Here is a 13365-nt window from a genome sequence, read left to right as displayed (position 1 = left end):
CCCCAGCCCCTTTAGTTTTTATTTTAAGATAGGATCTCACTAAATTGCTGAGGCTGGCCTTGAATTTATCATCTTCCTGCCTGAGCCTCTCATGCTTCTGGGATTACAGGTGTGCATCACCATGTCCCACTACTTGTTTTAATTTTACTTTTTAAATACTAAGGACCATGGTTCAATGGTGTTATAAATGATAATATTTCTCCCTGAAAGAAAAGCCATTCTGAATTTATTATGTCAGTATCAACCTAAAATTCTTTGATAACATTCTGACTAGAGTATTGCCTTAATATAAGAATGTTAGAAATTATTATCCCATTTATAGAATATTTTTTTCTCCAATATTATGTATAAACATGGGTTACTTTAAACCATTAAATTACAAGAAGATAAGGCTATGTTGGATCATTTGCTAGTATCATAGGTGGTGATTTTTTCTTTGATCAGACTGTAGGAATTGAGAGCTATTGTAGATAGAGTGGGAGTGGAGAGCAGTGGTAACATTTTGTGTTTAAGAATACAAAATGGGGGGCTGGGGTTGTGGCTCAGCTGTAGAGCGCTCGCCTCGAACGTGGGAGACCCTGGGTTTGATCCTCAGCATCATGTACAAAAAAAAATAAACAAGTGAAATAAAGGTGTTGTTCAACTACAACTTAAAAAAAAGGAATACAAAATGGCCTGTCACTCTGGCGAACACCTGTAACCCAGCATCTCAGGAGGCTGAAGTAGTCTCTTTAGAAAGACCCTGGAAGTCAAATTTATATCAGACAGTCAAATTTTCTTTTCTAGTTTAAAAAGTGAATCAAGTGCTCATTGGGCATCTGGAAAGACTGCTGGGAAAGTTAAAAGATGATCTTCATAATTTTGTAATTTTGTTTTCCTAAATAACATTTATGAGTAGTTAATGTATTTCTTTAAAACATTTTTCATATTGCATTGTTCTACTTAGGAAACTAATTTTTAGCATATTTTCTTTTTTCTTTTTTTTTTTTTTTTTGGTACTGGGGATTGAACAATCAACGGCTGAGCCACATCCGCAGCCCTGTTTAGTATTTTATTTTGGGACAGGGCTCACTGAGTTTCTTAGCACCTTCCTATTGCTGAGGCTGGCTTTGAACTCACCATTCTCCTGCCTCAGCCTCCCAAGCTGCTGGTATTGTAGGTGTGCTCCACATGCCTGGCACATATTTAGTTTTATTGTCATAAGAAAAATCCATTTTGATTCCTATCCATTTTCTTATTTAAAATTTCTTCTACGTCCCAGCAACTTGGTAGTCTGACGGAGTGGGATTGAAAGTTTGAGGCCAGCCTCGGAAATTTGGCAAGACCGTAAACAACTTAGGGAGACCATGTCTGAAAATAAAAAATTAAAAGGGCTGGGGATGTACTCAGTGATAAAGTGACTTTTCAAACCCCAGAACCAAAAATAAATAAATAAAAATTTCTTCTGTGAAACGAAAGCACTTTTTTGGGGGGAAAGCAGGCAGTGGGATTGAACTCAGAAACCTCCCACACGCTCAGCAAACACTTAACTACTGAGCTGCATTGAACTTGTAATCCTCCAGAGTAGTTTTATTATAGGTATATGCTACTGTGCCTGAATTGAAAACAGTATTTTTAAGAACTATACTTCTGATTAAAGGAGCAGTAGATGTGAAGATACAAAATTAAGTCTTCTAGCCCCTTTTGTCTTTTAATGCTAAGGAACTATTGAGGTTATTGCTTATATTTGCAAATATTATTTCGAGTATTTACAGCCCACATTTTGAAATTTGGTCTCCAGTTACTAAGTAAGCATACAGTTTTCATAATTGTTTCTATAGTATGTTTACTTGATCCCTAATAGTAATCAAATTATAATTTCTCTGTATAATAGTTTATTCTTACTTGAGTCTTTTTCTTAATAAATGTCTTCTTTGGCATCTCATTGTTAGTTTTTCTCCTTTCTATTCTAAAAAGATTTGACCCCTCTACTAAGACATATTTAAGTGTTCTAAAATCTAAAATCTGTAATTGCTTTTCATATTGAAAAAATGCATGGGCCTGGGGTTGTGGCTCAGTGGTAGAGTGCTTGCCTAGCACTCATGGGGCACTGGGTTCGATCCTCAGCACCACATAAAATTAAATAAAGATATTATGTCCACCTAAAACTAAAAAATAAATTAAAAAAAAGAAAAGAAAAATGCATAGTTGCTCTAACCAGTTGAAGATTATTTTTTATTTATTCTTTAATTTTTAGCATTCTGTTATGTAGCCTCATCCCTTTTTAAAAAAAATTTTTTTAATATTTATTTTTTAGTTTTAGGTGAACACAATATCTTTTTAAAAAAATTTTTATGTGGTATTGAGGATTGAACCCGCGCCCCGAGCATGCCAGGCGAGTGCGATACCCCTTGAGCCACATCCCCAGCCCTCATCCTTTTTTTTTTTTTAATAGTCGAAAGAAAATGCTTTGAAAATTGGTTTCTATTTTTGTCCATACATATAAAGAGCTTGATGGGCATGTAGCTCTCAGAAATTAAACATCAGTAGTTTGCTAAGATTAAAATATTATTTAGAAATTATTATGTATTTATATCTCTAACTATTTTTTTCTAAGAATATTTATATTTTAGTTGTAGTTGGATACAATATCTTTATTTTATTTATTTATATGTGGTTCTGAGGATCGAACCCAGGGTCTCACATGTGCTACCACTGAGCCACAACCCCAGCCCTCTCAGTTTTAATTACAGAATTGTATCAAAAAAGAGGACACTCAAGAGCAGAAAAGTGGCTGGGGTGTGGTGGCACAACCCTGTAATACCAGGAACTCCCAGAGGCTGAGGCAGGAGGATTGCAGGTTTGAGGTCAGCCTCAGCAATTTACTGAGGCCCAGTCTCAAAATATAAAAAGGGCTGTGGATGTGGTTCAGGGGTTAAGTACCCCTCAGTTCAGTTTAATCTCTGGTACCCCCCTAAAAACCACCAAGAAGCATACAAGTCATCAGTGAAATGTTTGTGTAGACAAAATCTTTTGAATAAATTCCTGAAGAAGGTAAATTTAGGTAAGGTTTTTTTTTTTTTTTTTTTTTTTTTGGCGGGGGGGTGGGGTGGGGGGGCGGGGTATGAAGGATTGAACCCAGCAGTGCTTTCCTGCTGAGCTACATCCCTAGCCTCTTTTTAAATTTTTTATTTTGAGACTGGGTGTGGCCAAATTGTTTATGGCCTCACTAAGTTACTGGGACTTGCATTTGTGATCCTCTTGCCTCATACTTCCAAGTCTCTTGAGTTTACAGGTGTGTGCCACCATGCTTGGCGAGGCTTGCTATATTTAAGGAACAGCAGGGAGATGGTAGCTTCAGAGGAAGTCTAGTGAGAAATGAGGTCAGAGAAGTAATGGATATCGGAGGTATGTTGATATAAGGTGCTGTAGTATATCAGAATAATTATTCCCCCTAGTAATGTTGAGGTGGCCCACGCCTGTAATCCTAGCACCTTGGGAGACTGAGAAAAGAAGATCCTGAGTTCAAACTAGCCTCAGCAACAGCGAGGCACTAAGCAACTCAGTTAGACCCTGTCTGTAAATAAAATACAAAGTAGGGCTGGGATGTGGCTCAGTAGTTGAGTGCCCCTGAGTTCAATCCCCGGAAACAAAAAAACAAAATGAAAAAATAAAGAAATACTGGTATCTTGGGTGAAGTGGAGCATGCTACTTGAGAAAATGAGGCAGAATTGTAAGTTCAGGCTCAGCCTGGGCATTTAGAGAAGCCTGTCTCAAAAAATGAAAGGGCTGGAGATGTAGGTCAGTGGTAGAGTGCCCCAGATTCAATCCCTAGAACCACAACAAAACCAAAGAAACAAAAAACAAAATTATTCGTCAAATGCAATATGGTATCTGCAATGTAGTGTCAAATCTCAGGATTGGATCCCGAGATGGAAAAAAAGCCTAAGTGGAAAATTTAAATAAAAGACTGGAGTTCAACTGATAGTGACATATCAATGTAAGTTTATTTTTTGACAGATGTAGCATGTTAATGAAAACTGGGTGAAGGGATATGGATCTCTCTGTAGTATCTTTGCAATTTTTCTGTAAAAATTTAGTTAGTTCTGCAGTGTTTAATACTAAAAACTATTAGAGCCGAAAGATATATTAACTACTGAATAATGTGTAGAATTCAGTATTTTAAAACTTTTAAAAGTAATTTTAATTCAAGTAGCACTGAATGGTGTGATTTAAAAAAAATCCTGCTCTAATACTCCATTCCCATTCCCAGAAATAACTAGGTTACTTTGTTTTTAAACTTTTTGTTTAGTGCTTCTGGTGGTTACTACCATAATTCCAGAGATAAGTTCAGTTTGTGTCTATGAATATTCAGTTGAGATAAATAATACCTTCAAACCAGCTTCTCTAAATTACTTTCATAACTTGAATGATTGATTTCAATTTCTTGTTCTATCAACTTTAGACAAAGAAATACTTGGGAGCTGGGGTTATGGCTCCGTGGTAGAGCCCTTGTCTAGCATGAGTGAGGCACTGGGTTAGATTCTCAGCACCACATATAAATAAATAAAATAAAGGTTCGTTGGCAACTAAAAAATTTTTTTAAAATGAAATACTTAGTTCTATTATTCCAATTCATTTTGCTCTGCCTTGTCTGGAAAAAATTCAAGAGGGTTTATTCATGTTTAACAGGTTATGATTTGATTAATGATCATATTTTAAAGGACTTCTTAAAATGTGTGGAGAAAAAATAAGAAAAGTAGATTCTTAGTGTATAATCTCATTCCTTTCTTTGCCACTGTCTAAATCTGTCTTAAGGATACATCTTCTGTCCTAAGGCATTTTTATTTTCCAATCTGAATACCCAGACACACCTCATAGAGTATTTACATCTGTCCTTGATTCTAGGATTGCTTTCAAATCATTTCATTGGTTGATTGGTTGAGAGATTATTTCATTAAATGATTAATTGGATATGTCTCAATGTCAGAAATAATAAAACAAGAAAACATATTTGTATTAATAGGTATATTTTTAGATGGGGTCTTACTGTGTTGTCCAGGCTGATGTTGAACTCATGGGCCCAAGTCATCTGTTGCCTGAGCCTCCCAAGTGCTGAGATTACAGATAAGCTCTACCATGGCCTGTTTATATATTTGTATTTCTTACAGAGAGGGTGAAAATGAACAAAATAAAAATTGTGGCCATTAATTTTTTTGCTATTCTTCTTTAATAAAGGAAAATTCTTATTTCTTCTAAATAATTTAAGACCATGCTATTTTGATAGTCGTCTACTTTCTATTAAACCCTCTCTCCCAACTTTTTTGTGGTTATATAATAATAGATATATATATACATGTGGGTGTACCTAACTTGTTTAACTGGTTCATCTATTTTGCAGCTTTTTAAAAAAAGTCATAAATAGTGCTGTGAACCACCTTTCTTACAACTAAATATTTGCTTGCGTCTATGACTTTTTTCCTTCAGATGAAGCATTCCTGGGTTAAAGAAAGTATGCGTTTTTTGTGTTATAACTTCTTAATAAAGAAAAGCTAGTTATTTTTTATGTATTTTTTATTTTTTTTATTTTTATTTTTTTTTTTGCTGTTAATCATCACTAAAATACAACTTTTTCTTCTTTATTAGTGAACATTTGTCCTGCTCTTTCACCTTTTTCTTGCATGGAGAAAGCAATGTTTGTACCAGTGTGGAAATTAACCAACATCAACCTGTATATCTTCTCAGTGAAGAGCACATCACCCTTGCTCAGCAATCTAATAGCTCGTTTCAAGGTAGATTATTTTATTGGCTTAGGAATTTGATCTTTTATTGTTATTTCAAGAATATTCTTATTGAAGTTGCTAATTTTGCATATTGGGCTTGGTGGAATTTTGCCCCTGATCTTTAGCCTAGTGATGATTTTGATGTGGCTTTCTTTCTTTTCTCTCATTAGAGTATTAAGTCAACAAAGTATGTTTATTAATGTAAGAATTATTTTTTAAAATCCATGAAAACAAATATTAAAGTTTTAATGTGTTCTGTTAAATAGCATTACCTGTTAATTTTTCAAGATTATCCTGTGTGTCAGGTCATATAAGTAAGCCATGTTTAACATTGTTACACAGGAACTTTCAATATCATCTATACCATAAAAACATTAAACTCCAGTAGGAAAAATGTTTTAAGAGATTGCTGGTTTGTTTTAAGGACTAGAAATGTGTTAATTTGATCTTAAAATCTAATGTTTAAATTTATGTTGCAGTCCATTGTAAGTACTTAGAGTTGTATATTCACATCGTTTTCCTCAAATTGCTTTTTTAGTCAAGAGAAATTGAAGAATATTACAGATACCTCAATTCCTGATGGAATTCTTTGTATTTCTGAGTTGGGGGTAGACATATTTTTAATAGTTTTTAGAATTGCATAATTACTTGTCACACTATTCAACATGATCTTATTTGGTGTAATAGTCTTTAGTTACTTACTTGATGTCTGCTCTGGGTTTCTAGTTATCTTAAGCCCATTTGGACTAAATGGCACTCTCACAGGACAGGCATTCAAGATGTCTGATTCAGCTACAAAAAAATTGATTGGTGAATGGAAACAGTTCTATCCTATTTCATGTTCCTTGAAGGAGATGTCTGAAGAAAAACAGGAAGATATGGATTGGGAAGATGATTCTTTAGCTGCAGTAGAAGTTCTTGTTGGTATGGATTCTGAGTATTAATCTGAAGGGGAAACCATGTGGCTGTCTGTATTAGTTAGATTTTACTGAGTAACAAACAATTTTAATACCTCAGTGGCTTTCAGCACCAAGCATCTGTGTGTTGCCTACTTCCTGTTTGGATTACAGAAGGCCTGATACTTGGCCATGGTTTGGCACCATATATCTTCTCATTCTGTAATGTAGGTTAAAGGAGTCCCAGTATCTGGGACACACTAATCTTAAAAGAACAATCAAAACATTAGGAACCAAACCTAACCGTATAAGTATAGCTAAAGCTTCTGCTGGAATATGGTGTATATTACATCTGCTCACTTATCATTGGACAAAACTAGTTACATAGCTGGGCATGGTGGTGCATGCCTATAATCCCAGTGACTTGGGAGGCTGATGGAGGAGGATCACAAGTTCCAGGCTAGCCTCAGCAACTTGGTGAGACCCTGTCTCAAAATAAAAAGGGCTGAGGATGTGGCTCAGTGGTAAAAGTGCCCCTGGGTTCAACCTCCAGTATCCAACAAAAGAAAAATTAGTTACTTGTCCATGCAAAAGTTATTGAGATAGGGAAATATATTCTATCTGAAGGGAAGCATGCTAAAGATGGGACGGAATAATTGTGAACAAATCAATATTTGGAGGCTGGAAAGTGAAAACTTGTGTTATACAGTGCTTGAACATTTAATAAAACTCTCATCTCCAATAACAGAAAATGTTTCTAAAGAACTTGTTGCTTTAGTGTACTCTGCCTAGGTCAGCTGTTTTCACATTGGCTCTGTTCTGTATGTTTTTTCATTCAAGGACCAAGGTTACCAAGGTAACCTTTACACTAGGGAATGCTAATCTACTAGGAGAAGTAGAAGAGTAAAAGAAGTAAAAGAGGCTGCTACTGACCCTGGAAGCACATTTAACACTCCTATTAGGATATAGCATATATTTTAGAATAAGACACATAGCCAAGCCCCACAGTGGGGTGAAGACATAGATGTACTGTACCTTAGGAGACATGGAAAGCATGGGGAGTGTGTAATTGAGCAGATAATTGGGATTAGACTATAATACAGTATTTAGTGGAATCTAAATGTTATATATAAAGATTGCTGCATTGATTTTTTTTTAATTAGAAACATTAGCAGTATTGTTTTAGTAAAAACATTACTACCAGAACATTTGTGACAAAAACAGAAACAAAACACAGACATTTATTAGGCTTTTAAAACAGAGCTATATAGGACTGGGAATGTGACCTAATGGTAGTATTTGGCTTGGGTGAGGCCCTGGCTTCAGTCTCTAGCACTGGAAAAAATTAAAGTATACCTGTTGATTAAAAATAGAATATAGTTCATAATTCTAGTAATAATTTAAAAAAATTATATGGTTTAGTTGGTCAAGTATGCAAAAAGACTTTTCTTTAAAAAACAAAATATAGCTTCTGCCAAAAGAGTGGATTTTGATAAAAACCTTTTCTGTGCAAACATGGTCATAGTATGCCTGCTTTTCTATTATATGCTCTTGAATTGAGACTAATTCCACTGCAGTCACAATAGTCATCAATTTTCCTGTTCATTTTTTTCCCTTTTCAGCTGGTGTTCGAATGATCTACCCAGCATGCTTTGTTCTAGTCCCCCAGTCAGACATTCCTACGCCTAGTTCTGTGGCATCCTCTCACTGTTCAGCTTCTTGCTTGGGTGTCCACCAAGTGCCTGCTTCCACAAGAGATCCTGCTATGTCTTCAGTTACTCTTACACCACCTACTTCTCCTGAGGAAGTCCAAACAGGTATTATACTAGTCTGTTTCATCAAGTCTGGTGATAAACCTATTGAATACATAAGAAAGGAAAAAAAAAAAAAATATATATATATATATATATATATATATTTTGGAATAATTTAAAACTTACTGAAAAGTTACCGAGAACGCCCTCTTCTAGATTCCCAAATTTAACGTTTGCTTTATTATTCCCTCTGTGTGTACATTCATTATCACTAGTCTTTTCTGAACCATTTGAAAACAAGTTGCATACATGATGTCCCATCATTCCTACATACTTAGTGTATTTCCCAAAATTAAGACAATTTATTGACTTATTTGTGGTGCTGGAAAAGAACCCAGGGCTTCACATATGTTAGGCAGGTGTTCTACCACTGAACTATACTCCTGGCCTCTATAATTTTTATTTGATCCTCTAAGTCAGGAAAACAAATTGACATACTATAATTCAATTTACATCCCCTGTTGACATTTTTTTGCTATCAGTATTTAATATTCTTTTTTGTTTCAAATATGAACAGGTTTACCAGACAGCTTGAGTAAGTTGTATCATAAATTAATATAACCCTCAATAATGTTAATTTAAATCTACTTTATTCTCCTACAGCTTATTTTTTTTTTGTTGTTTATTTGCAGTTGATCCTCAGTCTGCCCAGAAGTGGGTCAAATTTTCTTCAGTGTCTGATGGCTTCAACTCTGATAGTACTAGCCACCATGGTGGGAAAATACCCAGAAAGTTAGCAAATCATGTGGTGGATAGAGTTTGGCAAGAATGTAATATGAACAGAGCACAGAACAAGTATGTATTTTAGTTTTTCTTATTTTTCATTAGCGATACTGGGTAATGAACAGAGGTGTTCTACTACTGAACTATGTCCCCACACCTTTTTATTTTTTAATTTGAGACAGAGTCTTGCAAAATTGCTGAGGCTGGCCTCAAACTTGTGATCCTCTAGCCTCAGCTTCCTGAGTGGCTGGGGATTATAGGCATGTGCCACTGTTCCCAGCCATGTATTTTCATTTTCAAGTTAAAAAAAAAAATCTCATGTTGGGTAATTACTTATAATTAAGAGTTAAACAGTCATTTATATGACTTTAGTTCAGAAATTTGTTTTTTAAAATTATTTTTAATGCTAAATTTAAATTAGAAAATTTTATGAATGTTAAGAAATTTTGTAATTTCAAATTTTAGGAGGAAGTATTCTGCTTCATCAGGTGGTCTATGTGAAGAAGAAACTCCTGATAAAGTGGCATGCTGGGACTTTGTTGAAGCCACACAAAGAACAAATTGCAGTTGTTTGAGGTAGATTATTTTTTAATTGATTGATGGTTGTGTGTATATGTATGTTGTTTCTTATTCACTTTGTTTGGGATATGTTTGTGTAAACACTGTGTTAGAATTTTTTTTCAGAAGAAAGAAATACGAGAAAGAAAATTTAATCATTTGAAGCTGATTATAGATGTATGTATTTTCCAGATACCAGAGGTAGATTGTGGAAGTTTTTCCTAGCAGCCAAATAAAAGAGATTTTATTAGATTATGGTATATACAGCATCTGAAAAATAAAAGATGCATGTCTCTTGAGAAAACTGTTCCTCAATAGTACTGTGCCTGAGAAATTTCTCCCAAGGGTTCTTATAAAAGAGATGATATGTGATATACTTAGTAAAAATCTCCACTGTCATTTTTCTTTTTTTATGGTAAATACATTGTTGAATTTTGTGCAGCGGGTTCTTTTCTTTGGGCAGCTGCAAGTGAGTTGTTGGGATAAGATTCAGAAAATGTGCTTTGGCAAGGGACTAAAGCTATATTATTATCCAAATAAAGGTAAATCATACTTTTACAGTCAAGTAAACAATAATGGCTTTGACATCCCTAATCAGGACTTGTAACTGAATAGATGGCTACCCTTTTTCCCCATGGAAATGAGCCAACAGAATGGAATGCCTGCAAGTTAGGGCCAAGGTTTTTCTTACCTTAGCTACTTGAGTATAATGACGGACTCATTGCGGTGTATTTCTGTATATATTGAATATTCTTACTTAGATTCTTTGGATTAAAGGATGGTAATGTTTTAATATCTGGCAATACTGTTGAAAGCTTACCTCTTGTTGATAGATTGGAATAAAAATATGGATATAGGGCTGGATTGTAGCCCAGTGGTAGAGTGCTTGCTTTGCATGTGTGAGGCACTGGATTCAGTCCTCATCACCACATAAAAATAAATATTGTGTCCATCTACAACTAAAAAAGTATGGATATGTTAGCTGTTTTACAATTTAAAGTAGTTAACAACTGCACCTGCTCTTTTTTGGGGGGGGTATTGGGGATTGAACTCAGGGTCACTCAACCACTGAGCCACATCTCCAGCCCTATTTTGTATTTTATTTTTAGACAGGGTCTCAGTGAGTTGCGCCTCACTATTGCTGAGGCTGGCTTTTGAACTTGTGAGTTCTTGCCTCAGCCTCCCAAGCCGCTGGGATTACAGGCGTGTGCCACAGTGCCTGACCTGATTTTTAATTTAATTATTAAATGAGAGTGAGGCCTTGCAACCATATGTGTGTATTCTCCTTTGCCGTGAAATATAGGAAATAGGACAAATATTGCTAACTAACTATGCTAATTGGCCTCCAGTTTGCTCCTACCCTTTCCCTACTTTGTTTTGCGTTTCAGGGAATTAAATTTCTTAGGCTCCCTTGCTTTCTGGTTTTGGTTAATAGAAGATTAGAGGGTGGAAGGAGGGAAGAAGCCACTACTTTTTTGAGCCAGCTTCATCAGCAGCTCCCGTGTATCCTATTAATAGCCCCTTCCTCCATGGTCCCAAAGGCTACATTTCTTGCTTTGTTTATAGCACATCCCAGGCTTTGGCAACATGGTGAGACTAATTCATCTTATTGCCTTTTAGTCTGAAGTCACAGTCTCAAGTTACTGTTATCTTGATAGCTCTCTCTTTTTTTTGTTTTGGAAACCTGTTTTCTATAGTAAATTTCCTCTGAGTGAAAGGTAGGACTGGACCCTGACTAAGGTTGGGTTCTCTTAAGGGCTGGGATTGTGGCTCAGTGGTAGAGCGCTTGCCTAGCATGTGTGAGGCACTGGTTTGATCCCCAGCACCACATTAAAATAAATAAATAAATAAACTCTAAAAAACTAAATAAAAAATTTATTTTAAAGAACCTGATTTTTAAAAAATGGCATAAATATATAACAAATGATTTGCAAAAATAAATTTAAAAAAAATTTTAATTACACATACGAAGTTTGCCCATTCTCCCCATATCCACTACCTTTCCCTATCTATATGTGGCTGTTTGCCAGTTAGATATTATTCTTTTACAAGTTTTTCTGTAATTCTGCGTTACATTTTCCTTTCATGCTTACATTCTGATTTTATTTATTTATTTATTTTTGGTGCTGGGTATTGAAACTAGGGGCATTTAGACACTGAGCTATATCCCTAGCCGTTTTTACTTTGAGACAGGGTCTTGCTAAGTTGCTGAGGCTGGCCTCGAGTTTGTAATCCTTTGCCTCTGCCTCCTGAGTCACTGGGATTACAGGTGTGTGCCACTTTGCCCAGCTTATTCTGATATTTAACGTCTTATTTTTTTTTCCTTACATCTTTACATGTTAGTTACTTGTAAATATGCCTCATTGTTTAAATATCTTCTTGGTATTTCACTGAATGGAAGTATCAAAAAAAAATTTTTTTAAATTTTTGTTTTAATTGTCAGTGGGCTTCATTTATTTAAATGCTGTGCTGAGAATAAAAATCCAGTTCTTTACACATGCTAGGCAAGTGTTCTTGAGCCAAAACTCCAGCCCAAGAGTTTTTTTATTTGATGGACATACAGGTTGTTTCCAGAGGCTTTTTTAATATGTATTAACTGTATCAGCTTTTTAAAAATGGCTATTGCTGTGACTATTAAGTTAGATTTTTTTGAACTTTTAAATTTAAGGGTGAATACTGGATAGGATATAAATTGGGTGGATTAGGTGATGATTGTGGGCAAAAGACTGCTTAAACAGTTGTGAATTCAAAAAGATTCTACCAAATTTCCTCATTTTTTGGTTTTTCTTATACTTTCATTCATCTTAGAACTATCTCAAAATTGTTTTTAAAGTTGTTATAGTAAGTGAAAAGCATAAAATTGTTTTGGTTGCATCATTTACCAGTGAGATTTGAATAGCGCACATTTATTGATATTAGACTTGTCTGATAGAATGTTCATAAGACAATTTACACTTAGCCAAGTTACTTGACAAAAAAGGAATTGTTTCAGATGTTAACACTAAATTAAACAGATTTCCCAAGTTGGTTGATTTCTAGTATGAAATTCATACTAGGATTCTAGAATTGCTGTCTTTAAAAAAACTTTTTTTTTCTTTTTTCTTTTCTTTTTTTTTTTTTTTTTTAAGTAAAGGTCTATATCAGACTATGACAGTGTTGTCAAAATTTTATCCTGGTGCAGTGGCACATGCCTGTAATCTCAGCACCTTGTGAGATGGAGGCAGGAGGAGTTCAAAGGTAGCCTCAGCAAAAGCGAGATGCTAAGCAACTCAGTGAGACCCTGTCTCTAAATGAAATACAAAATGGGTCTAGGGATGTGGCTCAGTGGTTGAGTGCCCCTTAGTTCAATCCCCTGTACGCCCCACAAAAAAAAATTTTTTTTTGAAGATCCATATAATGGTATATACCGATAATGGATTATTATTATATAGCCTCAATGAATATAATTTCTATTCTTATAGCTGGATAAGTAAATATATGGCTGTTTATTTTTCACATCCCTTGTATTTGTGACATAACAAAATAATTCACTTCCTTAATGGAGGTGTTCTTAATACTATGTAGACTACACCTCAAAATTTTGGTTTTAAGAATTCATTTACGGGCTGGGGA

At 35.0% G+C, this 13365-nt stretch overlaps 1 protein-coding gene across 1 annotated transcript in view; it reads left to right on the top strand.

The window, feature by feature from the left end:
- Med13 (mediator complex subunit 13) overlaps positions 1–13365 on the top strand; it is a 90224-nt gene that overhangs the window by 20464 nt on the left and 56395 nt on the right. The window contains exons 4-8 of the mRNA XM_077801016.1: positions 5626–5771; positions 6489–6686; positions 8281–8475; positions 9105–9267; positions 9661–9771. Of these exons, the coding sequence (XP_077657142.1) occupies positions 5626–5771; positions 6489–6686; positions 8281–8475; positions 9105–9267; positions 9661–9771 (813 nt within the window). The remainder of the gene's footprint in view (positions 1–5625; positions 5772–6488; positions 6687–8280; positions 8476–9104; positions 9268–9660; positions 9772–13365) is intronic.

Source organism: Urocitellus parryii, chromosome 7, assembly GCF_045843805.1.
Source record: "Urocitellus parryii isolate mUroPar1 chromosome 7, mUroPar1.hap1, whole genome shotgun sequence".
Classification (NCBI taxonomy): Eukaryota; Metazoa; Chordata; class Mammalia; order Rodentia; family Sciuridae; genus Urocitellus; species Urocitellus parryii.
Note: the sequence above shows the minus strand (reverse complement) of the source record. Positions and strands in the feature narration are given on the sequence as shown.